General features: G+C 46.1%; 11 protein-coding genes across 11 annotated transcripts; 5 read left to right on the top strand and 6 right to left on the bottom strand.

The window, feature by feature from the left end:
* Positions 1-572: 572 nt before the first annotated feature.
* On the top strand, positions 573-3395 carry N7487_010522 (uncharacterized protein; the record flags this gene model as incomplete). The annotated part of the gene is made up of 3 exons (XM_056878252.1): positions 573-820; positions 919-2264; positions 2371-3395. 3 exons carry the CDS (start codon positions 573-575, stop codon positions 3393-3395), a joined length of 2619 nt encoding a protein of 872 aa, XP_056726832.1.
* Positions 3396-3697: 302 nt separating this feature from the next.
* On the bottom strand, positions 3698-5951 carry N7487_010521 (uncharacterized protein; the record flags this gene model as incomplete). The annotated part of the gene is made up of 3 exons (XM_056878251.1): positions 3698-4849; positions 4898-5826; positions 5873-5951. 3 exons carry the CDS (start codon positions 5949-5951, stop codon positions 3698-3700), a joined length of 2160 nt encoding a protein of 719 aa, XP_056726831.1.
* Positions 5952-6458: 507 nt separating this feature from the next.
* Positions 6459-7512, top strand: N7487_010520 (SDR family NAD(P)-dependent oxidoreductase; the record flags this gene model as incomplete). Its single annotated transcript, XM_056878250.1, has 2 exons — positions 6459-6914; positions 7027-7512. The coding sequence occupies 2 exons, from the start codon at positions 6459-6461 to the stop codon at positions 7510-7512; spliced, it is 942 nt and encodes a 313-aa protein (XP_056726830.1).
* A 346-nt stretch (positions 7513-7858) lies between these two features.
* N7487_010519 (class I SAM-dependent methyltransferase) lies at positions 7859-9317 on the bottom strand (the record flags this gene model as incomplete). Its single annotated transcript, XM_056878249.1, has 8 exons — positions 7859-8345; positions 8411-8566; positions 8627-8734; positions 8781-8800; positions 8862-8901; positions 8954-8964; positions 9031-9135; positions 9186-9317. The coding sequence occupies 8 exons, from the start codon at positions 9315-9317 to the stop codon at positions 7859-7861; spliced, it is 1059 nt and encodes a 352-aa protein (XP_056726829.1).
* Positions 9318-9979: 662 nt separating this feature from the next.
* Positions 9980-10216, bottom strand: N7487_010518 (glutamyl-tRNA amidotransferase subunit A; the record flags this gene model as incomplete). Its single annotated transcript, XM_056878248.1, has 2 exons — positions 9980-9990; positions 10048-10216. The coding sequence occupies 2 exons, from the start codon at positions 10214-10216 to the stop codon at positions 9980-9982; spliced, it is 180 nt and encodes a 59-aa protein (XP_056726828.1).
* A 1693-nt stretch (positions 10217-11909) lies between these two features.
* Positions 11910-12694, top strand: N7487_010517 (uncharacterized protein; the record flags this gene model as incomplete). Its single annotated transcript, XM_056878247.1, has 3 exons — positions 11910-12047; positions 12097-12341; positions 12400-12694. 3 exons carry the CDS (start codon positions 11910-11912, stop codon positions 12692-12694), a joined length of 678 nt encoding a protein of 225 aa, XP_056726827.1.
* A 349-nt stretch (positions 12695-13043) lies between these two features.
* Positions 13044-14390, bottom strand: N7487_010516 (MCT family MFS transporter; the record flags this gene model as incomplete). Its single annotated transcript, XM_056878246.1, has 2 exons — positions 13044-14003; positions 14058-14390. 2 exons carry the CDS (start codon positions 14388-14390, stop codon positions 13044-13046), a joined length of 1293 nt encoding a protein of 430 aa, XP_056726826.1.
* A 1073-nt stretch (positions 14391-15463) lies between these two features.
* N7487_010515 (fungal specific transcription factor domain-containing protein) lies at positions 15464-17219 on the top strand (the record flags this gene model as incomplete). Its single annotated transcript, XM_056878245.1, has 2 exons — positions 15464-17083; positions 17139-17219. The coding sequence occupies 2 exons, from the start codon at positions 15464-15466 to the stop codon at positions 17217-17219; spliced, it is 1701 nt and encodes a 566-aa protein (XP_056726825.1).
* Positions 17220-18348: 1129 nt separating this feature from the next.
* Positions 18349-18759, bottom strand: N7487_010514 (uncharacterized protein; the record flags this gene model as incomplete). The annotated part of the gene is made up of 2 exons (XM_056878244.1): positions 18349-18375; positions 18418-18759. 2 exons carry the CDS (start codon positions 18757-18759, stop codon positions 18349-18351), a joined length of 369 nt encoding a protein of 122 aa, XP_056726824.1.
* Positions 18760-22413: 3654 nt separating this feature from the next.
* Positions 22414-22915, top strand: N7487_010513 (uncharacterized protein; the record flags this gene model as incomplete). Its single annotated transcript, XM_056878243.1, has 3 exons — positions 22414-22419; positions 22474-22850; positions 22885-22915. The coding sequence occupies 3 exons, from the start codon at positions 22414-22416 to the stop codon at positions 22913-22915; spliced, it is 414 nt and encodes a 137-aa protein (XP_056726823.1).
* A 639-nt stretch (positions 22916-23554) lies between these two features.
* N7487_010512 (uncharacterized protein) lies at positions 23555-24697 on the bottom strand (the record flags this gene model as incomplete). Its single annotated transcript, XM_056878242.1, has 3 exons — positions 23555-24107; positions 24172-24489; positions 24549-24697. The coding sequence occupies 3 exons, from the start codon at positions 24695-24697 to the stop codon at positions 23555-23557; spliced, it is 1020 nt and encodes a 339-aa protein (XP_056726822.1).
* Positions 24698-25727: the final 1030 nt, after the last annotated feature.

The following is a 25727-nucleotide window of genomic DNA, read 5'->3' as shown; positions in this document are numbered from 1 at the left end:
TCACATGCCTGTGCATTTTGCCCAATAAGATTCTTTGTTGGAGAGCTGGTATAGGGACAGACAAAAACGACAATAAATTGTAGGAAATTAGCATGACTGAACGGCATACTGCTGAATGGGAAATATGGTCGGGCGTGCGTCCACGGGGAAGTAAACAAATATGGGATTCAGCCATGGAGGATACATGCACCCATCTGCAACTAATGAGGGGTTTTTAAACATGGGTTATCACGGGGACCAATGAACGCCTTTGGTTTTCGGGGGCGGTGCTTGACCATTGCAATAGGGTGAACTGTTGATTGCTCCGAGAGAGTGTCAGCCTTACATCCCATGCCTTTTCTACTTCTATCCAGTTTTCATCGTTCACATCGACTTCAAGACTATTGACTTCATAACTGTTGGATTCAAGTAAAGCGCTAAACGAGAAAAGCTTTGATAGGCAACGCCCAATACATCCAACCAACAACCACCCTAATCTTCTGCTGAACAATCGGCCCGAATTGGGCGTGATTCGCTTCTCCAGACGAACTGTTTTTGTTTATCTTCTGCTTCATTTGTCACGCGAGATTCCTATGGATCCCCTTTCAATCGCAGCCGCCGCTGCGTCCATCAGTGTTACATGCTTCAAGCTAGCAAATACAATATACGAGTATGTAGAGGAAGTCAAAGACGTCGACCAGGCTGTATTGCTTTTTGGAAAGGACTTGAAAACTCTGTCCCAAGCCTTACAAAACGTGGATGCCGCCCTTAAGGACAACGCTGTGGCACTTACTACCACCCTTGGGAGTGATATTAAGTTGCTAGATTCCCTGGAAGCATGGTGAGTGACAATTATCCTTGATAGTGATATTGGTATTGTTCAACCTCCGTGGTGGGCCTTTCATTCAAGAGTCTGACATTAGATCCTTGTGGTCTTAGTATACAGGACTGTGGCGAAACGGTCGAGCGAATTGAAAACATCCTCGAGGAAACACAAACCCATGGCCGAGTAGGCAATATCCTCTGCCGCCCAGCCACGCATTGGAAGCTCAAGGACAAGAAACCAGAGCTGGTGCTCCTGCGCGGTCGGGTTATCTCTTTCCATACCGCGATGAACATGAGCCTCCAAATGATCCATATCTGCATAATGCTGCATGTTCAAATCAACCAGGAAAGCCAACACGATGATGTGCTAAAGGGGATTGACCAACTGCAGAGACAGATCAAGAAACTCACAAAAATTGTCCGACAGAATGACTCAGATAGTGAAAGTCTACCAGCCACGGTTCAGCAGTGTCTAGACGCTGCTATAGCACTTGATACGTCCGCTAGCATAACAGTCGACAACAAGCAATATTCCATTCTTGACGCCATGACCGAGGCCCCATCGGAGAAGGTCCAAGGGTGGATGCGAAATAGCGACAATTTCGAACCTCCAATTTCCAATCTGGCTCTCACTGGGATCTCAGAAGCAGATGAGAGATCCACCATTGGTCATTCTGTTTCCCTGACCAATGTGCCTTCCAAGGCCACCGATGATACTTCTATCCAGTCATTGTCTCATTTGGAATGGTCAAAGGCCGAGCTTCAAAAGTCTCAAGATCTGTCTGACGCAGGCCGCCCTGAGTCGGCTAAGGCATTATGCCGAAAGGTTATTCATCAGTCTGAATATACCGCTGGAACCAATTCCCCCGGTTATCGAGACGGTATTTTGCTTCTCGCTGGCATCCATGAGGAGTACGGCGACGAAAGTGAAGCAAACGAAGTCCGAGCTCTGCTTCGTCCCCAAAGACATATCGAAATGAGAAGTCAGTTCAAGGAACTGCTCCAAGAGAAGAACCTAGAGGCGTGCATCGAGTTTGCATTGAAGGAGGCAGCATTGTTACATCATATTAAGTCGATACGACAATATCGACAATTTGTGAGCAAGCTGTCGTTCGATAGCGAATTCTTTGAAGAGAATATTCTCCTCGTCCTTGCGGTAACTGGGAACAACATTTTGGTGCAGTTGATGCTGAGCCGTGGAGCCTCACTGGATACGAAAGTTAAAATCAAGGAGTGGGAAATTGACACAGTCACGGCGCTCAGTTGTGCCGTCCATTTCAAACACAAATATCTGGTTGCAACCATTCTCGAGTACTCGCCGGAGTCTGCTACAACGGATTTATCACCTGTGGATCTCGAGAAAGTCATTTTAACCCGTGATATTGAGATTTTACGCTTGATATTCGATCATATGCCGAACCATTCGGGCGCCAAGGGCATAAGGAATGGCTGCATGATGAGTATTCCTATCATCCCGTCATTTTCAGATTGCCGGATTTCTCTTTGAGAACGGCGCAATGACTAATATTCGATTTGATAAGCATCATACAATTCTTCGACAAGCAGTTGAGTCCAGTGATTACGAGTTGGCTGAGCTTCTGTTGAAACATGGAGCACCATCCCTCGCCGAGGCGAACCTAAAAGATGGCAATCCTATTATACCTCCACGGGGATATAGTGGAGAACAGAGTAAGCCAAAATGCCTACCCCTTCAGAGGGCAGTGGTCAAAGGAGATTTGAAGATGACGAGCCTCCTACTCCAATATGGTGCAACACGATGCTTGTATCCCATATCCAAGGAACCCGTGTCCGATACGAATATGACTGCAAACTTTGACCCGGTTCATTTTGCGGTCAGGAACGAATCCCTGAAAATGCTGAAATTGCTCGTAACGGAAAGTGTCCATATTTCGTCTTATGCAGCGGAATTAGCTATCCTGTCTTTATGGATGCCAGGTATCAAGCACTTCGAATCTCTCAATCCGGCATACCTCCGTTCCTCCAGATTCGAAACGTTGTGTCAACGCGCAGCGATATTAGCCATCAAGTCACAGTCATCTGAAAAGCTTCAATGGTGCTTTAAAATGAGAGCGCATGTTACTCGTCGTATAGTCCACGAGGCATGTTCAGTTGGTTGGGCAACTGGGTTAAGGCGCTTGCTGTCCATTGATCCTTCACATGCCCATGTTGCAGTCTTTCTAGGTAGCTGGACTAGATACGATAACACCGAGGTTCTCCAGGTCGCGCTAAGCTTCGGTGGAAGCCCGAATTATGAACAAGATACCCCACGTCAATTTCCTTTAGCGGAAGCAGCAATAAACGGATGCTTACCAAACGTGGACTTCCTGTTGCTCAATGGCGCACGTGTTGACAAATATCACATGGATGACCCATTCAGGAGAACAGCTCTTTACTTCGCTGTCGAGAATGCTAAGAAACACGGTGATCTAGTTCAGTCAGGGTACCTGCAGGTCATTTCCAGTCTCGTGGAAGCAGATGCAAGCACAAGCGGAGTGACATTGAAAGGAATGAGCGTGCTTAATTCCAGACGCCGCAAGATCGCAGCGGCCCTAAGAGGGGAATATAAGTGATGAGATATGAGGGCAAATGATTACGATTCATCTACTTTCTGCAATGTTGTTCTCACTGTTGTTCATGCTGTCTACCCTCACAATAGTCAATGCTCGCTTTTATTCTATTATCAGTAAAGTATGTTAATTGTGACTTCATCCTGACTTCTTATCCCAGCTTCTATTTTCATCCTTTCGTGGCATGAGCACGCGATAGCGCGCGTGATCAGAATTCTCTTGGCATCGACCTAGGAGCCATATTTTCTTACCTAACTTTGTGTACACAAAACCGAGAGAGTTGGTTCGACGCCCTCGATTCCATATTAGAAATCCCGACTGCCCTCCACATCGGTATCAAGCAGGCTGTCAAAACATAAAGTATCGCTCTCTTGGAAACACCAATCTGCAAGATCATTCATGGATGGGCTTGTAAGCGCTGGAAAGTGACAGCTTGTAAATTGCAAAACAGTGTGACCCACTCCCATAGCGTTGTCACCAATAACATCGCCAGCCATATTGGGGCTTCGATGACCTTCGTCTCCAGAGGCAGACCTCAAAGACCATGCAGATCCCGTACTAGTTTCCGGATGTACCGAGTCAAATCCATGAGTTCTAAGGGACGGGTTCGCACCGTTCAATGTTGCCCTTGGATGTGGGTTTGCGCCTATGATCCGGTCGCCTTCGAGCGATTGCACGGCGCCGCTGCGCGTAACTCTGATAGTGCCGAAGTGAGGTATTTCGAGGCGCAGGCTGCTGAATGAGTCGTCTTCGTTTTGAATGACGCCCTGGAGGGTGCGAATGACAGTGATACTTTGATCGGCGAGGTGCACCGCAGTGCCATGCTCCCGTAGTCGTTCAAGGGTCTGAACTACCGTCTCTACGAGCTGCAAGTCTTCGTATCGTTCTTGCAAGGTGACCTGATCCGTGGTGGTATGTGTAGACCCCAAAAGACCTAAAAGGATCGTTGTCGCTGCCGCGAATGCTTGGAATTCGATGAGATTGCTGAACAAGGTCTTGCCTGGAACTTCACGAATAGACATCCACCTCCTGATCAAACCTCTGGTTGCACTCAAGCAGGAAATTCGGGAATACTCGTATCGTCGGTCAGTGGCCGCGCGCAGCATGAAGGGCAAGTGGAGTAGTGTGGCGAGCTCAAAGTGCCATATTTGGCACATAATCCGCTCAAATTGAGCGGCTGTCTCCTCTGTGCGGCTGGTCATTGGTGCGGAAGGAATTTCCCACCAGTCATGCGGCATCTGTTTTGCAAGCGAGTCGAGTTTTTCGTCGATCTCCTGAGTAGCAGAGAAGGCGTGCGTGGAGTCACCTTGATTACGAGTGAGGATGAGGCCGGAGATATGACAGAGTTTTTGGTGATAGACGGCTTCGGTTGAGAGAAAAGGAGCCTGGTTATGGACTTGAGTTGGTGCCGAGGTTGTAGCAGATGGCACCCCGAGGACAAGAGAGAGATAGCGCTCCTAGTAGATATCAGTCTAAGTGAAGACAATTAACAGTTATTCGCATACCGCTTGCATTATCTGGTACCATATATAGTGGCGCTTTGCCTTTTCCAAATCTGGCACTCCCTGGGATGTCTTTGTAGACACTCTGTGTAGGCCCATAAGCTGGGCCACACTTATTGCTCGACGGAAGGTGAGCCATGACCTTCTGAGGTTACCTGCATTGGTCTGATAAATTCCTTGGAGTGCAAGGGATTCAACACCTTCCATACTTCCGGTCATTTCATCGTCAGAAGTGACCATTGTGGTGATGAAGGTGATATTATTCTCCATCATTTCTCGAAGTGGCACTGTGGTGTGCAGCCGTCGCAGATCGACCTTTGGTGGAAGCTGTTGAATACAGATGGCCACACATAGAAGCAGCCTTGAAATGACTATGGGGTGACTTCTTGAGGCAGACAAGACATCAAACAGACTTTCTGTGTCATGTTCAGGTTGCTTCAAAAGGTGTGGCATCATATGTCGCTGAATTAGCCACCACCCATGACTCATGCCGGAGAGAAAATCGACATCCTCTTGACAAGGCAGCATTGCAGCGAGTCGCTGCTGTAGCCCCTCAATTCCTTCCATCGGAGATCCATTAGATGAGGTGGAAGTATTAACCTCGGGCTGCTGTCTTAGAGCACTGTTGACTGTCGATACAAACGAACGCCGTGGGTGGTTCATCGTCGCTGGCGTTGATAAGGGATTGAAAACACCGACTGGGTCATAGGCCAGGCGGTTATCTTCTGTGCCCTGAGGAACCTTTTGCATGAATTTCTCTAGTAAAATTTCAACCCTTTCCATCCGGTGGCTTAGCGCTGAATCTTCCGCGTGGCGTGGCGGTTGATCCTCGACAAACTCTTGACTGAGACATGAGGTCCCTTTATCTAGGCAGCTGACACAAACATTATCATCTTCCGATTGATATGTACACTTGACCTTTCTCCTCCTGCCTGAAAAATGTCAATATTTTTGCCCGTCATGTTGTTGAGTACGTACACTCCCAGCAACTTCTTGTGCCCTTGCGGACTCTCTTGCGACGATGTTCTCCAACAGGTGTTATCGACTTAGCCGACATGATCACAGCGCGTTGGTTAATCTTGGTTTTGAAGTTGTTGTTTCATTTTGGGGGAGAGGGGCAGTACGGTCGTAATCTGACCGTGCCTGGATTCTTACTAGCGTGGATGTACACCTAATCTCTAAGGTATCAATAGCAAACATCTGCAGCTATGGAGATACCAATTCACCTCACGTCTAGCCCCAGACAACAGAGGATCTGCATCACCCGATTTTCATACGGTATCTTTTGACCGACAGATCCAGAATATCGGGTCATCGTACATGTGATCCCTTCCGGTACTCCAAAATGATGTCTCCGTGCATCGACCGATTTGACCGCATTTCGGCCGAACGTCCGCTTCACTATACTTCTCAATCAACACAGCGGTACCCCCAGCTACTGTGCAACTGAAAGGATAAATACCACTTCAGAACCCTTTCCTTCGTGATGATTCATACTGAACCCTGCAAGCACATTGATCACCCACTGCCTCTTTCCCAAAACGCCACAGCCCGTGTCTCTACCATGGCCGATCTAGCATCTCTCCCAAAAGACTGGATCCTCACCTCAAGCCAGTTTACCAGAAAGGCTCACACCAATGTTTACCCTGCCATTCATCCAGGAAAAGCGGATAACTCTCTCAAAGGGAAGACGGTGGTTGTCACCGGCGCCAGTCGCGGGATTGGGGCTCGAGGCATTGCACCGGCCTTTGTCGAAGCCGGCGTCAAAGCCATCGTACTCATAGCTACAAATCCAGCCAAACTGGTGAACGTTGAGGAGGAACTGAAGATGATCAACCCGGATCTTGAAACCCTTTCTCTGAGTGTGGATGTCTCATCGCGTGACCAAGTTGCTAAGGCCTGGCTTGGGATCAAAGCCAGATATCATAGGGTTGATATCCTGGTCAATAACGCTGGTGTGGAAAGTACCGACAGTGACAAGACCCATGAGCAGGATCCGGATATCTTTTTCAGAAACTTTGTATGTCTTCACCAACAATACCTTGCCACGTCGCAGGGATGGATAATATTGCCCCAGTACACATTTGGTACGATGAACAGCTCGTGGGCTAATACAAAACGTCCGACCTTAGGAAGTCAATGTCAAAGGCACCCATATCATGACACAACAGTTTCTGAAAGCCGCGGTTTCGTGGGCCACGACCGCTAACCCTGCCAGGGTTATCAACATGTCCAGCTCGAGCGCCTGGGGAACTTGGCCTTTCCTAGCCGCATACTCTAACAGCAAAGCTGCCCTGATCCACTACACCACGACGCTTGCCGCCTCCTATCCAGGCATGGTGCTCGCCATTGCAGTCAATCCCGGTCTTAACGATACCGATATTATCCCCCAAACCCTTCGAGCGGCTGGATTCAACTTCAACGACCCAGCCCTAACAGGGGCTACCTTGGTTTGGCTGACGGCGGACCCAGTGAGGAGTCAGTTTTTAAATGGAAGGGTGGTCACGGTTGAGTGGGATGTTGAGGAACTGATGGCCAGGAAGGAAGAGATTACGAAGAATAATCTCTTGACTATGCAACTCAATGCAGTATTGGGGAAAGGTCAGTTTGCAGATTAAGCGTTGTTTCCACGGCTGGCCAGAGGGGTGCAATGATATGTAGAGAACCTACCAAGATTTACATGTTCGTTTTATACAATAACTAGCGATGGTAATTGTACTTGGTCCCACGAAGTATTAAACAATCTCGTGAATTCTCTTTGCCCTCGTTCAGCCTCTCCTTTCTCGCAAATCTTCTGACTTAATGGAAGCCCCTGGCACAATATATGGAGATTATTCGCAACAATTGAATTTACATCATTCATCAGTCATTGATTACGCATTTTGCAAAGAAACTGTTATGAGTGAAGAGGCTTTCTCCCATAAACGGCGACCCTGCTAATAGTTAGTACAAGTACCCAGGCCATCAAAACTGATGAGTTAGACTATACGTTTGAACATAGGCATGCAACCTCTTATCCCGCAACTCATGCTTAACGACAGCATTATGCATCTTCGCCACATCCGGGCTCCAACCCAGCACCTGCGTATATAGGCGCAGTGAATATGAATCGATGGCCTGTTGTAACTGCACTGCTTGATACTTCCCTAGTGTCTTTAGATGGCGATCGCGCGGCCATGGCGAGAAAGGTAGGGGGTAAACCGACAATCTGACATCCTCAAAACCGGCATCGATCATCCAGTCTTTTAACTTGTGGTAAATATTTAGCTCCCGGCCGAGCTTCTCGCCGGCGAAATTAACGGCCTTCTGCCATTCCATGAGTGCGGATTCTTCCTTAAGGGAGCCATCGTCGCTCTGGGCCCATACGGCACTCTCATGCGATTCGAAATAGCCGCCGGGTTTAACGTGGTCGAAGATCCGACTGATAAACCTAGGCCAGTCGGCCACGCATCTGCTTAGTGTTAGGAGTGTCGCTCTCGTTAGGATAAAGGACCGGTCCCAGGGGGATAGACATACCCTGCTAAACATCGTGCATGGATAAAGTCAAAATGGTTTTGTTTATACTGCCATTCGCTTTCGAAATCCTCCACGACAAACTCGATATTTGGGGCCACCCAACTGGGCTGGATTGGACTGATGTCATTCCCAATCACGCGGGCGTTGGGGAATTTTCTTTGATGCGCGGTCAGTCTTGATAGTTATAAAAGACGGAGGATAAATAATGTCACATACTCGGCAATGTCCAAAGACCAAATGCCTGTCCCGGTTCCTAGGTCAAGAATGTTCTGTGGTGATGTGACAGGGGCCTTGTGGAGCTCGCCTCCCAGTAGCATCAGCCATCTACACCGCTCGGGTTAGCCACAGCTATTCCTCAGGAATGTCTCACTTCGCTGACATGTGATGAGTCTGAAGGAAGATTTTAGTATGCAAACATTTGACAGTCTAATGGTCGGGGTTGGTGTCTTACGATGTCCATTCGATCCTGCTCCTCTTCATCATTTGGCATCCTATAACTTTGTCAGTCCACCCAGGAGCTTGTAAAAGAAAATGTGAACATACATATAATTTCCCTAGACATAGGTTAGTTGGTCATTGAAATGAAACTCTTTGCCAATGGGTCGAGTAAGATAACTTACTGAGCGGGCACTGCAATACCGCCGACCATTTTCATATTCAAAGTCGAGCACGCTCTCCGACAGGGAAGTGAGATCCGATAAATCATCACTGAATTCAGCGCTTTCCTAAAGAGATTTAATTACCGGGTCAGAATAAGCCACTTGAGTCTCCATACGTCGCTAAAATTATCGATCGCAATTGGACCGGGCGCGTTGGCTCGGGCCTCCGTGTTGACAGGGGTTACAGATCGGGGCTCGGATGGGCGATCGGATGGGCGATCGGATGGCACAAGAGGACTTGACGACATTGCGACGCAAAGGGGAAAAGATTTGGGGGAAAAAAGTGAGGAAACTTCTGGGGGAAACACAGGCGAATAAATAAGCCATTTTCTCCTCTCAAAACCGGGTCGTCAACTCAAAAACCAATCTCCAGTCTCTAATTTTTGGGGTTTGTATCTAAACTTGGCATTTCATGTCTGTGCATTGCCGTTCGGATTGGCTGAGGGCCAATTAGAATGGCTAAAACCAGGCAATTAACTCCATATGTTTCTTCATTAAAAACAGTCCTAGCTGCACTCTGTTAGCTCGATAGAAAAGTCTTATCAAAGTTACTTAGCCTCTAGTTCAAATTAGTCTCGATTTATCTTTCCCCCTCAAGGTCGCTATCGTCTTCGGAAAAGAATGAAGCTCAAGCCCGAGCTACATAAGTTACGACCAACTTGGTACCGAGGTTTGATCAAAGCTGGTGAGGTCATTACACCATTTCCCTTCCGCAAGGGGTAGCAGTTATCAGATTATTTGGCGTAGTTGAACAATGTAAGACCTTCATGTATAATTGAAGAGTGAAGAGGTTACTTAGGATAAATGTGGAACCGGGAATCAAGATTCAAGTTAGTTAGGAACGTAGTAATATTTAACCAACGCTGGCCACTAACCATAACCCTATCAGAAAACGCCTTCATCAGAAGAGTCAAAGCATATCTAGTTTCTGGGTTAGTGAGAAACACAAAACACGAGAACGATACGGGGCATTCTTACGGCAGTCTGGGCGCTTGAATGACAAAGACTGCGCATGTTCGACAGGAGTCTCTTCCGGTAAGTACCCCAGTGTCACAGACATTACAGGAAACTCCACCTTTGCCGCAATGTCATTTGCTATACCCCAGTCCGATAGAACGGCGAAGAGATCGACGTTATACTTCTCCATTGCTCCGATGATACCACCTGGCCCGCCTAATAAACGCTCCCACCCCACAATTTCAGCGTATTTATCCCCGTCCACCTTAATTCCTTCTACTTGCTCCACAAGAACTTCCCGATATTTCTCTCCGGGTACTTCTCCTCCGGCTATGTTGTGGTAAACCCAATAAGATCTTCCGCGGAGTGGATGTTGTTAGCGTTTGTTTCAAGTGTTTATACATACCGAGCTATATCCCGTTGACATTCCGATGATCGAGCAATCCCATTGACTTGTTAGCTTCGTTTCTTGAATTCTGCATTGTCAACCACCGCTGCACCAGCCGAGTGTAAAGACTGCAAGTCAGTCTCAAATTCAGGGCTGGCAGGAGAATTGCTATCCGGCTCGAAGGTGTTGCGGGGGATACCTATTCTGATTCCACTCAAATCCGTTCCTCTACAAATTGTAGTATAATCCAACAGCTGGTCCAATGGAATGTTCTAAACACAGAGTCATCAGTATCACACTGCCCACCAAATTTCGAATAAAACTGCTGTATAGTGAAGTTTTCATAAGCTCCGTCTTGTTATCTGAAGCTGTTCCTGGGAGTGGAAAGATAAATATCTGATGCACCTAGATTCTTACCTGACTACGCTGAGACTGCAACGAGAAGAAACATAGAGTTTTAGATTCTTGGGTCTACGTTCTACCTTTGTGCGCTCCACGGGAACAAAGAAAGAGGAATCTGGAATTACCCCGCCTGGGGCGCTGACTTCTTGCCCCTGGCTCATATACAATATCATGATACAAAGGGGATCTACATGCAGTCAAGGATAGTCAGTACACCTTGTTCCCTAATAACCAGGATGCTGTATTGGAACATGTATTCAAGTATTGACATGTCTAAATCCTATAGTATATGAGAAATGCCTCCGTCAAAGACATAAAATACTTAGAATTGCGTGAGCCATGGCGCTGCAATCATGATACGTATATACACGAACCTTTTCATTGCATTTTTGCTGTTTCCCAGAGCGGAATTCGCATTTTACGATATATCCTCGATATCTGCTAATATGAAGATAAATCGCTCGATCTCTTGTACTAGTTTCCGTAGCTGAGCAGGGGAGAAAGGATCATGGCAGAATTCAAACATGCGGGTCATCATTTTTGGGAGCTGGAGGTTCTCACTGCGCGCCTACTTGGTCCTATGAATGATGTTGAGAGTTTCGAAGAAACATGGTGAGTTGTCCTGAGAGCTTGGAGTGTTCTCCTAGAATTTCTGCCAAAAAAAAAATGATCAAGATCCATTTTCTGAAGGGGGCTGAACGATCTTTTAAACGAATTAGAAATACAGGATGATAATTGTTGACAGTTTTCTTCGTTGCTGATCTATCATGTTGTTCTTGGTCTCAACATTGTCTCCAAGGGTAACCCAAAGATAACCCAAACAAGCCTCGTGAATTGAAACCAGCCTATTAAAAGTCGGTGAGTATTTTCAATTATATACATTGTGGACTAAATATCTGTAGGCAGATTAATTAAATAAGGCAGCAGTGTTGTTTCCCCTCCATTTTATGCTTGGCGGGACCGGGGGCCGTCAAACCAGATGCTTAATAAATAAAAGACTTCGGTTTCTAGATCTTCATAAACCTCTCCTTTTCTTATTCTTTTGGAAAGCCAAGAAAACAAAAATCAAAGTCAAGTCAAAATGTGCCAAAGAATGTGTTCCTCCAACAAACACCCGTTCTCTAGAGCTCGCAAAGCACAGGCCCTTCTCTCGGTGATATCGTGGCCGTTCGCTCTCGCCACCATCTTTACGACTCATCATAGCCCTCACGCATGGGTCCAGTTTACTGCAGTGAGTCTTCGTCTCCTACTATAATAGAAGACCATCTAACAATTCGAAGATCACAATTTCTGGCACTATACCCGTATTCATGCTCTTCATGTATCGCAAATCCGGAAGTCAATCTTATTCGCTCATCGAAATAGCTATTGATGGGTCAATGGCGTTATTCCTTATCGGGGTATACATTGCCGGAATAGCCATCCTTGCTTCTCACGACATTAGCAGCTGGGCTTCTCCCTGGGACTATCGGCTTGCTGTCGGTATTCCGCAGGTCTACTCCAACCTCTCATGTATCATCCTCAGGTAAGTCGTTTCCGCAATTCAATGTAACCTGCTCCTTCAAATACACTAACCCCGCTAGTCCGTTATATTTGCGCTGCTTTGCTCTAGGGTACTTACACCGATTCATCAAGCCTATGCTCAATGCCGGCTGTGTTAACTACACTCTTTGCGCAACCTGTGACCGATCTGTGGATGCTCCTATGACCCACGGTGAGGATATTATCGCGAGGGCAGCGGAACAGGAAAGATCCTCTGTCTCGACAGATACCTTTCGGTGTTTGTACACTGAAGATGTTGAATCTCAGCCGTTGCTACCTGAGACCTCCTCGGGCGACGAGGGTAAACAGACAACTGGCATCGTGACCAATAACTGAACCTTTAACTGGGAGATTCATTCGTGCGGACGCTTTGTAATGACAAGCATTGAAATGAGATAGTGTGATACTTCTTTGTCTTCCTTAGCATTGACGGAATTGTGGTCGGGCTGCTACGCTTCGGCTATGTGGCTATGTACAATCTAGGACATCAGGAGGATTCAGATCTAGACTATGTTCGAAGGGATAGGACATCCATGGTAGAATGGAGTGGTTTGATTATTTTGATACTACACGCCATCATACCTGCCCACTAAGTATATAAGTATAGTACATATGAACACAAGGATTTTCACGTGCATACATCAACGGCCATAAATCCGCCTATCTTCTTTCCACTTTGACACCCTCACACCCGTCCCAAAACGCCTTGAGGGGTTTGAGACTTTATAACAAAGGCAAGAAGCGCACCCAGCACACATGTTGTGCCGCTCAGTATTGAAACCTCAGAAAATCCATGGTACTTGTTAACAAGTGCCCCATTAACTGGGGGTCCAATCAGAGCAGCCATTGAAGAAACACCCAATGCCATTCCCAGATAGGTGCCGCCTACTCTGGGATCTGGAATTAAGATGGAAAGTGCAGCAGATGCCCCAGAAATGATTGTCCCAGACCAGAATCCAAAGGCAATCGAATACACTATCAAGGCTGGGTTGGACTCTGCTTTGTTCATACAAAATATGATGATGCCAGTGATCGTTCCACCTAATGCCAAAACATTCAATCGACCGAATTTGTCTGCTAGGACACCTGGAATCACACGACCAAATGTCGAAGCAGCGTTGAGAATCGCAAGTAGATATGAGGCGAGAGTGGCATCCATACCCCGAGAAACTGCATATGTCGGAATATAGAACAGAGGCGTGAAAAGCCCAAAGAACATGAAGAACATGGCTGACACAAGGAGGCAAAAATCAACTTTCGTGAAAGCAGAAGGAATGTAGAATGACGTTTTTCGGGGTGGTAATCGGGCATTGACTGTGAGGCATGAAAAGGCTAGAAGTGGGGTCACAACGAATGCAATAATTCGGACGGACCAGCCAAATCCTAGCGATGTGCTATTCAACATCTTCGATAGAGCGATTGGAATAACCACACCACCAATAGATGATCCAGCGACCGCTATCCCCAAAGCTGCCGCAATATTTTTGTCAAAATACTGCATCACTGCTGCCATTGATGGAAATTGCAAGAGACCCATAGAGACGCCTAGTAGAACGCCTTGTGCAAGCATGAACTGCCAATACTTCTCGCATAAGCTTGTCATCATCAAGGAAAATACATATAGTATCGCCGCAGGTCGAATAACCTTGGTTTCTTGTTAGCTAGTATTTGAGGTAAGATAGATCGTGGGGGAACATACCCAGGCTCCATACCGATCAAATAATGGGCCCCCAACGGCGCCTGTTGCGAACTGAAGGAAAGCTGATAATGATCCAATCCATGCAATCTTATCCGCTGGTTCATCTTTCAGTTGGTGAGAAAGATAGTATTCCTCGAAAACACCGAATGAGTTTGCAAAACCTAGGGCTGCGAAGAAAGTGCAAGCAGTTCCGGCCGTTGTAAGCCATGCTCGAAGACCTCCATCCGGTGCTTTATCGAAATGAGAGAAATTTTCCTTGTTGTTCTCACTGGTTTCGAAAGAACCATCTGTCAGCTTTTCTGATGCCGAAGTTGGGGGCTGTTGGTTGTCCATAGTGGAAATATATAAAGAATGAGAGCATTCAAAGATTAAAATAAAACGTAGTTATGCCACCAAGTGAGGAATTATGAGGGAAGATATAATATATCAAGACCGATCATACCTAGAATCCGCCTGTGCTTATATATCTTTTCAAGAGAAGCTATTTTCTAACGATGTATACATTCGGAGCGGAATCGGAGACGGAGACGGAGAATTGCAGACGAGACGGACCAAAAGCGCAGGTCCGACGGAGTTAACTCACAATATCAGGATCATCTTCCAATTTTCCGCCCCGAATGAAAATTATCCATTCAATCAAACTCGGAGATCTGTGACTAGCGAAAGCGATGGATATTACGGAAACAAATACTTCATCGGGCGCCTTATCGGTATCCGGGTTGAACCCTCGGCGCAGAAGGCCGCCTCTGTAAGTAACAACATCCGACCGATCTGATTCACGCGTTCTAAACAAGACCGTAGATCTTGTTCTCTTTGCCGTCAGCGCAAGATTAAATGCAATAGGCAGACCCCTTGCAATAATTGTATGCGGACCAAAAATGGGAATTGCGTTTATCGGTCCTCACAGCCGCCTCCCCAACATGGCAATGGACACGCAGAAGGACAGACACGTGAGCTTGGATGGATCCATGCGCCTCCGCAGATCAATCGAAGCTTGAATAGTTTTGTGGATCCTTCACCTATTAATTGCAGCCCGGGGATGTCAAGTGGGCCGTCACGAACGGTAACCACCAGTTCCACTTCCCCTTCAACTCCGAATAGTCACTCGTCCACACACGAAATTGAGATGCTAAAGAGCAAGATAAGAGAACTCGAGAATCAACTGGATAAATCAACGAAAAGCCATACTGAGACTTGCGCACCAACCCCGGTTTCTGACATTGAGACAACACATTCTCACTTGGCTGGGACATTCCATTTCCACAACGCAAGCCTTCCTTCAAATCAAGGCCAAATGGTTAGACGCAGCTTCATTCATAAGAAACGATTTTTCGGCCAAAGCCATTGGATTGGTAGCATGTCCTTGGTAAAAATTTTTTCCACATCCATCGCACTCAAACTCAAATATGCTAAGAAACCACCAGCTTCGTGATATTGTCGAAATAATAGAGCCATATCTCATGACTGAGGGGTCCAAGGCTATTCTAGGCCTTCAAAAATGCAAGCATCTAGGGAAAAAGATCAAGGCACTACGGACACCTCAATGGCCAGTACCGATGACCACCGATTTGCCCTCGAAGGATATCTGTGACGCGCTTGTTGATTGTTATCTTCGAACATCTGAAAGATTCTACAGGGTATTGCACGTCCCATCATTCAAAAGAGACTATGACAAGTTCTTCGATTCTGCAACCCGATATGATCCAATATTTTTAGTACAGTTGAAATTGGTGCTCGCCATTGGGTGCACAACGTATGATGCTGAATTCTCACTACGTTCCTTGGGAGTCCGATTAATTTACGAAGCTCAAACATGGTTTGCTGAGCCTGAATATAAGGCACGCCTTGGGATACCATTCCTGCAAGCACACATCCTGTTATTCCTGGCCCGGGAATTGCTGGGTGTGGACGGAGGAATGAATTGGATCGCAGCAGGCACATTGATCCGAACAGCTGTATATATGGGACTACACAGAGATCCTGTTCAGATACCAAATCTATCTGGATTTGCATCGGAGATGCGCCGCAGGTTGTGGAATACGATTTTGGAGGTTTGCCTGCAATCTAGTATGGAGTCCGGAGGACCTGCACTGATCTCAGTCGACCAGTTCGACACAGAGCCCCCGAGGAATTTCGATGACCATGATATCGACGCCGAAGACCCTATACCCCATCCGGAGAATCGGTTGACTTCATCGTCAATAGCGATTGCTTTCCGGAAGACATTTCCAGTCCGACTTGCCATTGCCAAATTCCTAAATGACCTCGGCTGTCAAGGCTCGTATGAAGAAGCTATCCGCCTAGATGCAAGGCTGAGGGCCTCTTATAAAGAAATGCGTCGGACCATTCAGGGATATTCCATACAACCTTCTCAATTCGAGGTCCTCATCCTAGACTTCGTCATCCGTCGCTACCTCATTTCAATCCACATCCCATTTTTTGGACCGTCGTTTCTCGGGACGACCTACGCCTTCTCCAGGAATGCTGTCATCGATACTGCAGTCAAACTGTTCAACTGCTCCCGGATGTCATTACCTTCAACGGCAGGCTCATCATCGAACCAAAGCGCGTCACCAGATCAAATCGATTTCGGGCGACTGACAATGTGCGGGTCAGGATTCCTTCACACGCCATTCTTGCATTCCAGTTTCATAATAGCCGTCGAATTAAAAAGCCAAATTCTCGAAGAAGAGGGGTTGGGACCTGTCTCCATAAGACCCGATCTGTTGTCGGTGATACAAGATGCCAAAGCTTTGGGCTTGCAATGTATCAAGATCGGTGAGACCAATATCAAGGGGTATTTGTTCATGGCACTTGTTTCCGCTCAGCTAGATGCCCTGATGCAAGGGGTCTCAGAAGCCGAACTTCCAAAGTTGTTAGCCAAGGCCGCCGAAGAGGCTGAAGATAAATGTCTGTCGATTCTCGAGCCCATGGCGGCTAAGGGTCAGAATGGGAAAATCGGAGATGTCACTGAGCCGGAGTCCACGGCATCACTTCCTGATATGAATGATGATTGGGATTCCATGGTAAGCCTCAATCTCCCAGTTTTTCCGTGTCTCGTGCTGATTTAATACGTCTCAGATGACTGATGTGAACTTCGACTTGGCTGACATGGAGCCTGTGAGCTGGATGTTGAATAGTATACCATACGGTATACCATGAAAATCTTTCATTTGTAATTCACCATTCGAGGATCCCTTGGCGTAACAACAGGGTCATGGCGGGGAATCATTCGAATTTTGTTGTCCATGTCTGTCGGGGTGATAGGAGGGCTTTATAGAGCCACGCGTGGCGACGCAAATAGACAACGAATGAAATCTGAAAGTCAGCACAACATTAAATTTGCATCTAATATCTGATATGATGTAGTTAGTCTAGGGAGACTGGAGCGGAAGACTAGAGTTATGCGTGGTGTTTGAAGGGTTAATCATGGTGTTTCCTTAACAAGCAGTTTTATAGGTTAATATGGTGACACCTACCTACCAAGGTAGGGTACATGTATGTATGATTATCCCGATATGCGGTATATTAAACCGGCGCCTTTATCATCCCTTGTAATCAAGTATCTCTTAGACGTTCATACAGCTCTCATTATTGAGACAATTGATGAAGCAAATAAAAAGTAATTTAAAATGGGTGTTTCGAACCCAAAAAACTTGGGATGGCGGTATAATATTTTTGTTTAAGTTTATCCCATCACTCATACTATTGAGCCATCTGAACTTCAGGTCGTGACCAATCATAGCCTAGAGAGCATTTCTTATGTTGCCAATTTATATTACCCGTCGATGTAGTTCTCCATCTTTATCACATAGCGAATCAGTGCCTGATCTTTTGTTGTGAATTTTCTATTGCAGGCAGCAACTGTCCACCTGCACTAACTCTTTCAATTGTTGTAGCCCATTTGCGAGTGCCATCTTGAATTTCGGCACTTCTTATATGCTAGCCAGTGCGTGCTGCTACTTTGGCAGGACTATAAAGCCTTATGGAAGACCCAATCTTATCAGAATTAGAGGAATAATCGAGGTCAATCCCATAGAAATTATAAGAGAAATACAATTTATTTGGTAGCAGAAATATTAATTACCAGCAAATATATTGCGAATTCTGCCTAGAGGAATAAGATTGATAACTTGCGAGTGATTCTAGGAAGTCCTAGAAGTAATCCCAATAGGATTCGAAAGCAAGAGAGCGAAATTAATAGTCATTAACAATAACCATTGAGTCATTCACTAATTGGGATACATTTTATGATCCTGAATGTAGTGAACCTACTGCAAATCCTACCATCCTACAGTGCTATAATTGAGTCAGAAAACTGCGTATGTGAATCGAAACAGGACATCAAGATCTGACTTACATCGAAATCCCCCACAAAGGCTTTTATCTCTCTGTCAGGGGTAACTAGGACTGATTCGCAAGTTGTATTCGGCGTGCCAATCACGCTACGGCGTATTCCATCTTCTTGGTCAAATATTGGACGTATGGCCTGGATACCCCCTTCTCCGGCGAAGACTTCGAAGCCTGTCAACTGCTGACTGCGAAGATCAATCGTGATCTGCTTTTGGGGGATTTGATAACCGAAACTAGTGCTTGATGAACTTTCACCGTAGACAAGTTTGAACCCAGTGATGAATGAATGTTCGTCTTCGGCAAGAACGGAGACAACAATTTCCACAAGCTCGCTGGAGATGGTGATCATCTGAGGCGGTAATAGGTTGTGCACTCCACGGCACCGCTTGCAGATATCATTACTGAGTGAAGATGGAGGATCGATGTCGAATCTGTAAGGCCTATCGCATTGGACCTTCCCACCGGCTCTGTCCCATAGTAGGCCATCAAATTGACTCATTTCCTCAAACGATGTAGATATTGGAGCCCCAACCATCATACACCTATCTTTAATCCACTCGTTATGAAGCCACTGTAGCCTTCGAAAACGCAGTGCCTTAGTTAGACGCTTCAGTCTACTAGTGCAGCGGTACATTAATCGCCAATCTTCACAACCTTGTTCCAAGAGATAGTTGAGATATCCCCGTTCGCGGTGAATGAAAAAGCGTGTTTTCCAAAATTCCTGATATTGAAATATGTGAACCATGGCTTTTGACACAAGTCTCAAGCTGAGATATTCGGCTGTTGGGAGAAGATAGGCGATTTCGAAGCGAATTTCAAGTGGAAGGAGACGAAAGCAATCAGTAACTTGGGCCTCATTCTTAAGAGGGTGTTGAAATTCCATGTTTGCTGTCTGTGGGAAGGTCTTCGCCTCGGCCCGGAACCCGATATATCGAAAGCATCTCGAGCTAGGCGTCCCAGTTTCCGGGATTACATGGTCTAAAGGTTCTCATCAATTATTCGAGATTCCTCGTGGATGCAGAAATTTCGTAAGAGGAGCGGGGAAATGACTTACAAGCTCGATACTGTGGCCAAGGTGCTTCTTGGACTACCTTGGCCAATCTATCGAGAGGGAGAACTCCGTTTTTGAAATGTTGCATCAGCAATTTCAAGCAGCCTATATGAAATACACAGAATTTAGAAAGGCCGCTTTTCGAGTCGCTGCACCATTCGTATCGTTCTTTATCACCACAACATTCATCGATCAATTGTCGAACTAGCATTAGGGTGATCTTCAGTGATCTATCTCGATATACCGGCCAAGCTGCAACTGGCTAGAACTTACTGTCTTGTACATCTTCAGGCTCAATAGCAGTTCCGCAAGACGCACATGGAGGATCGGGATTGCGATAAGAATACACCCGTTTCTTCCGCATAATTAAGATGAAGTAGCTTCCTTCAATTCAAATTGCACTTGTTGGAGCTGATAGAGGATTAAAAGTGTAGGAAATTTGCAGCAAGTGATTCCTATAATGTGTCGATCATGATTGCATCATTGACATTGGATCATATATATCTCTGTAAAACCTTGAACCCTTACCAAGTTCGTTATGAATGTCATACGACGAAAGAGATAAACATTTGTCGGACGTTAGGATCAGAGAAAGCCAGGGGATGTAATGAATAAATGAATGTAATCCAGTAGAAACAAAAGATACGGAGGACGAAGAGACGACAGAGAGTTCTTCCCCTTAAGACGAGCTATCTTCTATCCACGGAGGTCTACTTACATATAATATCGTCACACTTTCACCATTTATCAGCCCTGACACTCGCTGTATGTCCCTTACTGTTTATTCTACGTAGTAGTTTAATATATTTTGGTATTATCGCTAAAAGGACAAGGACTATGAACAGTCTTATTGAAGTCACCTGATCATGTTTGACAACATTAGCAGCTACAAATAACTTCCTCTCCCATTTCTTCTTTTCCCCTACACACAGCGCAGTTAGATTCAATACAGTCCAATTGCCTGCTATACCCCCCCCCTAGTATCTCAAAAAGTCTAATCCACTCACCCTGCCAAGGTGTCTTTCAATGTATTGGTTCCGATGCAAGAACCAATATCTCCATCGACCTCAACAAGATTGAACTCTTCACATGTATGCCCCAAGTAGAGACTTCGTCCGGGTACACTACCACTTCACCCTGGCGTGCGGCAAAAGCGGTGATCGGTATATCTAGTAGACTATTTTTACTGAATCAATACTTCGGAAGCAATAATACGTTCTTACTCATCGCCGGTCATATCGCGCGAGGGAATTTGACATGGCCTATATACCGAGAGATAGCCATCGTATACTCGGGGCTGAAGCCCGGGGTAATGACCTGCAGTACTACACCTCGTATTTTCAATGTTTGGTGAGATTGCGTGCTATGGCGCCGGCTATTAGGAGGCTTGGAAGAATCTTCCCTTCTAGTATGACAGCTTTTAGCACTTCAAAGGCAATAATTCCTCAAGAGGAGTGACTCCAAAAAGACCTCGGGGGCTTCCACTATTTCGTTCATCTCGCTAAGGATGCCGGAAACAACTTCAGGCATGTTGCTTAAAACCGCTTCCTCGAATTGATTCTCTAGACTTGGCAGGTGCACTGTTATTGCGTTGAGTCCATCCCATAGATCCATCAAGAAAGCAATGGAAAGAGGGGTTAGCCCAGTATGTGTCAACTGAGATCTAAGATCCATAGGTAGAAATAAAGTTATATAACATTGAAGATAACAGTTATAAGAAAAGTATACATAATTGTTCCTTCAAATGCTAAACAAAAGTCTATTTTTAGAGGTTTCACTACATTAGGCGGATTTATACTCATCTCGCGATCCATCTTCGTTGTTCATGGATTCTACCTATCGTCTATTAAAATAGTTGAAGGCCAGAGCCCTCGGGTATATCTAGACTACGACATCGCCCGTCTACAGTATGCGGTAGGCTATTTGGATTTTGAGTACCCGTCTATAAGTAGGCCTTGAAAACTCCCATAGGACCAAAGAAATGCTGGTCCCATGACCCTATTAGTCCTATAGGACTCTTATACAGTCCCACGCTGTGAGAGTATACTGTTTTCAGGTGTACTGCCTGTCAACCGGATGAGATACAGTGGTAGAAGAGAGGAACTGTTGTAATGGGGGCACTACAGTGGGGAGATAGATGGAAGAAGAAGAGTTGTTATTTGTAAGAACTAATTAAATAAAGGGTTTAAATACCCTTAGCACCAAACATCATCTGAAGACTGCTCAGTCTGTCAAACATCCATGCCTGCATGTTCAACAGGAACATATTGTAGTCTCAGCATGACAAGACTAATTCTTGTCAGAGCAAAACAGGATCTAGGGGAGTCCTTTATTATCTATCGCTATACCCCGCTTTGATCAAATGGGGAATGGGGTCCGCAACGAATCAGTGGTGCTCTACTCCTGTGATCTAACTGGTAAGGTCAGGAAGCAATTCTGTTTCCATATTGTAAGGATCTTTATCCGTTATAGGCATACCCGCTTTGGGCATCCCTACGAGTCGTAGGCCTTATAGACGGGCACTCGGAATTTCAAATAGCCTATCGCCCACCGTAGACGGGCGATAGGTACCTAGGAGGTGCCCATGGACGGGCGATATCGCAGTCTACTCGATAGTATTAGAAACTATACAGATCATCTACCTTATTCTACTTCCTACCGCAGGAGTATCCCATATATGCTTTTTGCTTGCACTGAGCACTTTTTTACTAACTTCACGGTATAAATACCTTGTTTTCCCATAGGTTGAATTTCAAGATTTCCTCCTCTACTTTCTCTCGCATGGTATTCTCATCGATTTCTCTCTTTTCGTATTACTGAATCCCTACCTCTCGCAACATCCGCAATTTATCTACCTCTATACACGAAATCCGACTCTCCAAACCTTGACCAGACCAAATTCCGGAAAAATCCTCAATATCCATTCCTCTACAGCCGCCTAATCTCTGCGACATGACTGTAAGCCTACAGGAGCTTCAATGATCGGTTCATCATACTAATATACAAGTGCAGTACCAGGCACAGCCAATCATAGTTTCATACATCACGAACATCGTACCAGGAACCCTCGAGGTTGATGTGGACCATCTTTGGACGAACCTCCTCGCATACTATTTCCCGGTCACTGAAGACTTCGGAGTTGAACGCGAAGCTTATATCCGATCCCGGTCACAGACGAGGGCAAACGTTTGTGTGAGCACCCTAGTCCATAATTCAATATCCAAGGTCATCATGATAGAGAGCAAGAGGGCCTCGAGGTCACAAAATGGTTCTCCGCCGTCTAGTTCCTGGACTCATGCAAAGGAGCAACTGTTGGGATATATGCTATCCCGTCGTGAGGAACAAACGGAGAATCTTCCTCGTCTATTTGGAATGGTAGGCATCGGAAGGTACGTTAGGTTCTTTGAACTCCGACAAACAAAGGCTCAGCTTGATAATTATCGAGGTGGTTTGACCTATCACCTAGATAATGATAACGTAGCGATCGAGCAAACGATTCTAGCGATGAAAAGGTATATCGTTAGATATCGTTAACCCGATCTAGCTTACAGACTCGTTTCTTGTGGTCAAAGTCGTTTGCCTTTTGCACTCGAATAGACGAGGTTCCTAAAGTAGTAAACAATCCTTGCCTTAAAGTCAAGAGGCAGATACATGCCAAACGCTGGGTTTGGGCGGTGATGGGAAGGATATGGTAGGCCATAGCTGAGTTCTACCGGCAAATAGTGGATTCAAGTGCGTTGTCGTTTCCTCCATTCGTCAGTTGCATATACTCGTCCAGACTTGTACAGCAAATCGAAGGGTTGTGAATAAAGACGATATTTGAGGGTAGCTTTTTTATTTCAGCGTGCGACGTAATGGAATTTGAAGAAATATGATCTGGAATGATCGCACGAGACTTTTCCTGGAAGACCATTCTGGTTGCCAGGGACACTGATACTAGGCCATCCATGCCCACAAAGTCTGCATCTCGAAGGACCTGACTGATGAGTTCGGCGGGAAGTCGTTGAAACAGACCCATTGCAAAGGATGCATATAAGCATTCGAAGGGAAAAAATAACAACCGAAGGGATTTCCGTGAAATGGAAAGCGCTATTTATATGAGGATATATGCTAAAACGACCCCTAGGATACTACAAATTTGACGAATGCTCACTCCGGCTGCGGCAAGCGCACCAGATTCATAATCCAAACTCAGGGAATTATTCCCGAACCCCACGCTCGGTATCCACATCACTGGAGTTCCCTCATTTAAGACATCCGAGCGCGCAGCATCAATCCTCCCCAAGAACTCGATCGTCAACCTAGCGGAGATTCTTGGCGTCTCCTCATCCCCTTCGCCCAAGGTATTCGCGACAACCCACGATCGGATAATAAAATTTGTCGAGGAGTCGTCAAATGTCAGCTGCACAGTCGGGTTTGTCACGCCGCTAACGTCGTCAAGGTCACTGTCGAGTGAAATGGGACTGACACCCCACCATCCCTCGGTACGGGAGCATGTCGACATATTCATCTGCAAACTACCAAGCGGGTTCCGCTCTAGTTCCGAGCTCCCTGTCACTCGAAAAGGGAGCCCATTTCCAGTTTCCTCAGCGACAGTCAGGTTAAAATCTGGCTTCGTGTCTCTGCCCATAGGGTATGAATAACGCCTGTCGCCAATCAGCTAGCCGCCAGGAAAGTGACTTCGCATTAGAAAGGAGTATATATACTCACGACATCTCAATCGACTCAAATACAAAGGGCATATCCCAATCCTGCATGCTCCCGGAATCCATATAATCGTTGAAATACTGCGTGAAGTTCGAGTACGAAGTGAACAACGAGACATCGATTGGGTTTGTGTTCTCTGGTCGCTTATCTTCCGGTTCTATCTCTGTGATGGCTAGGATTGCTGGGTACGACCACGTGTACGTGATATTCTGCAACTGCCCGCAGAGTTCCAACTCCCCCTCCTCTTCGATCTCGGACTCGATGCGGTTGTCTCGAGGCTGGACGTTAGAGATGGTGAATACTGCACTGCCATTGTAGTACCTATAGGCAGATTTTTAGTATACAGTCTGTGTAGTATGTGGATACAGAGTTGAGCGTACGAGCCAATCCATGGATAATAGTAATAATCCAAACCTGTCACGTTCCGTGGCCGGTAGTTCTCCTCTGGGCTGTAATTAACATCCTCGCTACCTAGAGCCTGTGCTGCGAGGAACAGCGGTAGCTGCAATAACGTTGCGGCGCGGCGCATTGCGATTGTCGCTCAGGCTGTCGCAAATAATGGTCTGGGGATTGTCACTTGTCGCAGGCGCCAAATAAGAATCCCAGAGCTGGGGTCCATGTTGCGGGGGGCCACGCTCCCCTTTTAATTCTTTGGGCTGCTCGGTTGGATACGAGGTTTGACCTAGGTAGCCTGTTTTGATTCGCTAGGAGTGCTGGGACCCTTCGTATCTGGGAGACAGCGGCTTGGCTTTCTTGGCGGTTCCTTGCAGAATCAGAGTCCGCCCGATGGGTAAATCTGCATTAGTATGACCAGTGCGGATATGCGCATTCAGTATTGTTGCTTCCTGGTCGTTTATTTGAGTTCGGGTACATATAAAGTTTGGTTGGTGGAAGCTGAAGCAGGGACAAGTGTGCCACCATCTAAACTGTCCGGCGTTTCTGCAGTATCCAAACGCAATGAATTAATTACGCCAGGCTTCTTGAATTGCCAGGATGTCGCATTCCAAACCACAAGAACGGCCTCCCTTGACTTTTGGACTTTGTACCGATGGATATCTTCCATTGTAGAAATTCATTATTGCTCCGGAAGGTCTCCGACAGCGGATATATGGTGGCCCAATTGTTATTCATCGATTCTCGGACAGCACGGGCAGTCTGTTCTGGATTCGCAACTCTATTATTTCATCCTCATATAGTATTGAATAAGGAAAAGCGATGTTATTGCTATTGTGTAGTTGAAGACTAGAGTCCTGGACCTTGAAACATCCGTTGGTTGACCGGCAGGAAGGCGCAGAATTTACCAACTGCATCATGGCCAATTATGGATTGAAACAATGACCAGTACAACAGATCTCTCTATTTATCTCATTAGGTTGATGCGAGGGCCTAAAGTTGCGCTCCAATTTGAAATGAATTCCCAGAGTCATTCCAACGATTACAATGTTGTGACCTCACTTGAGAGCCGGGTTTGCGATTTTGATATTAGAGTTCTCGAAAAAACTAGGTTTCATAAATTCAGCCGATTTGATCTCTCATCAGGTACAGACTAGACTAGATAC

Source organism: Penicillium crustosum (assembly GCF_028827405.1).
Source record: "Penicillium crustosum strain IBT 35664 chromosome Unknown utg000004l_segment0_segment0, whole genome shotgun sequence".
In the NCBI taxonomy this organism is placed as follows: Eukaryota; Fungi; Ascomycota; class Eurotiomycetes; order Eurotiales; family Aspergillaceae; genus Penicillium; species Penicillium crustosum.
This window is presented reverse-complemented; position numbering and strand designations above follow the sequence as displayed.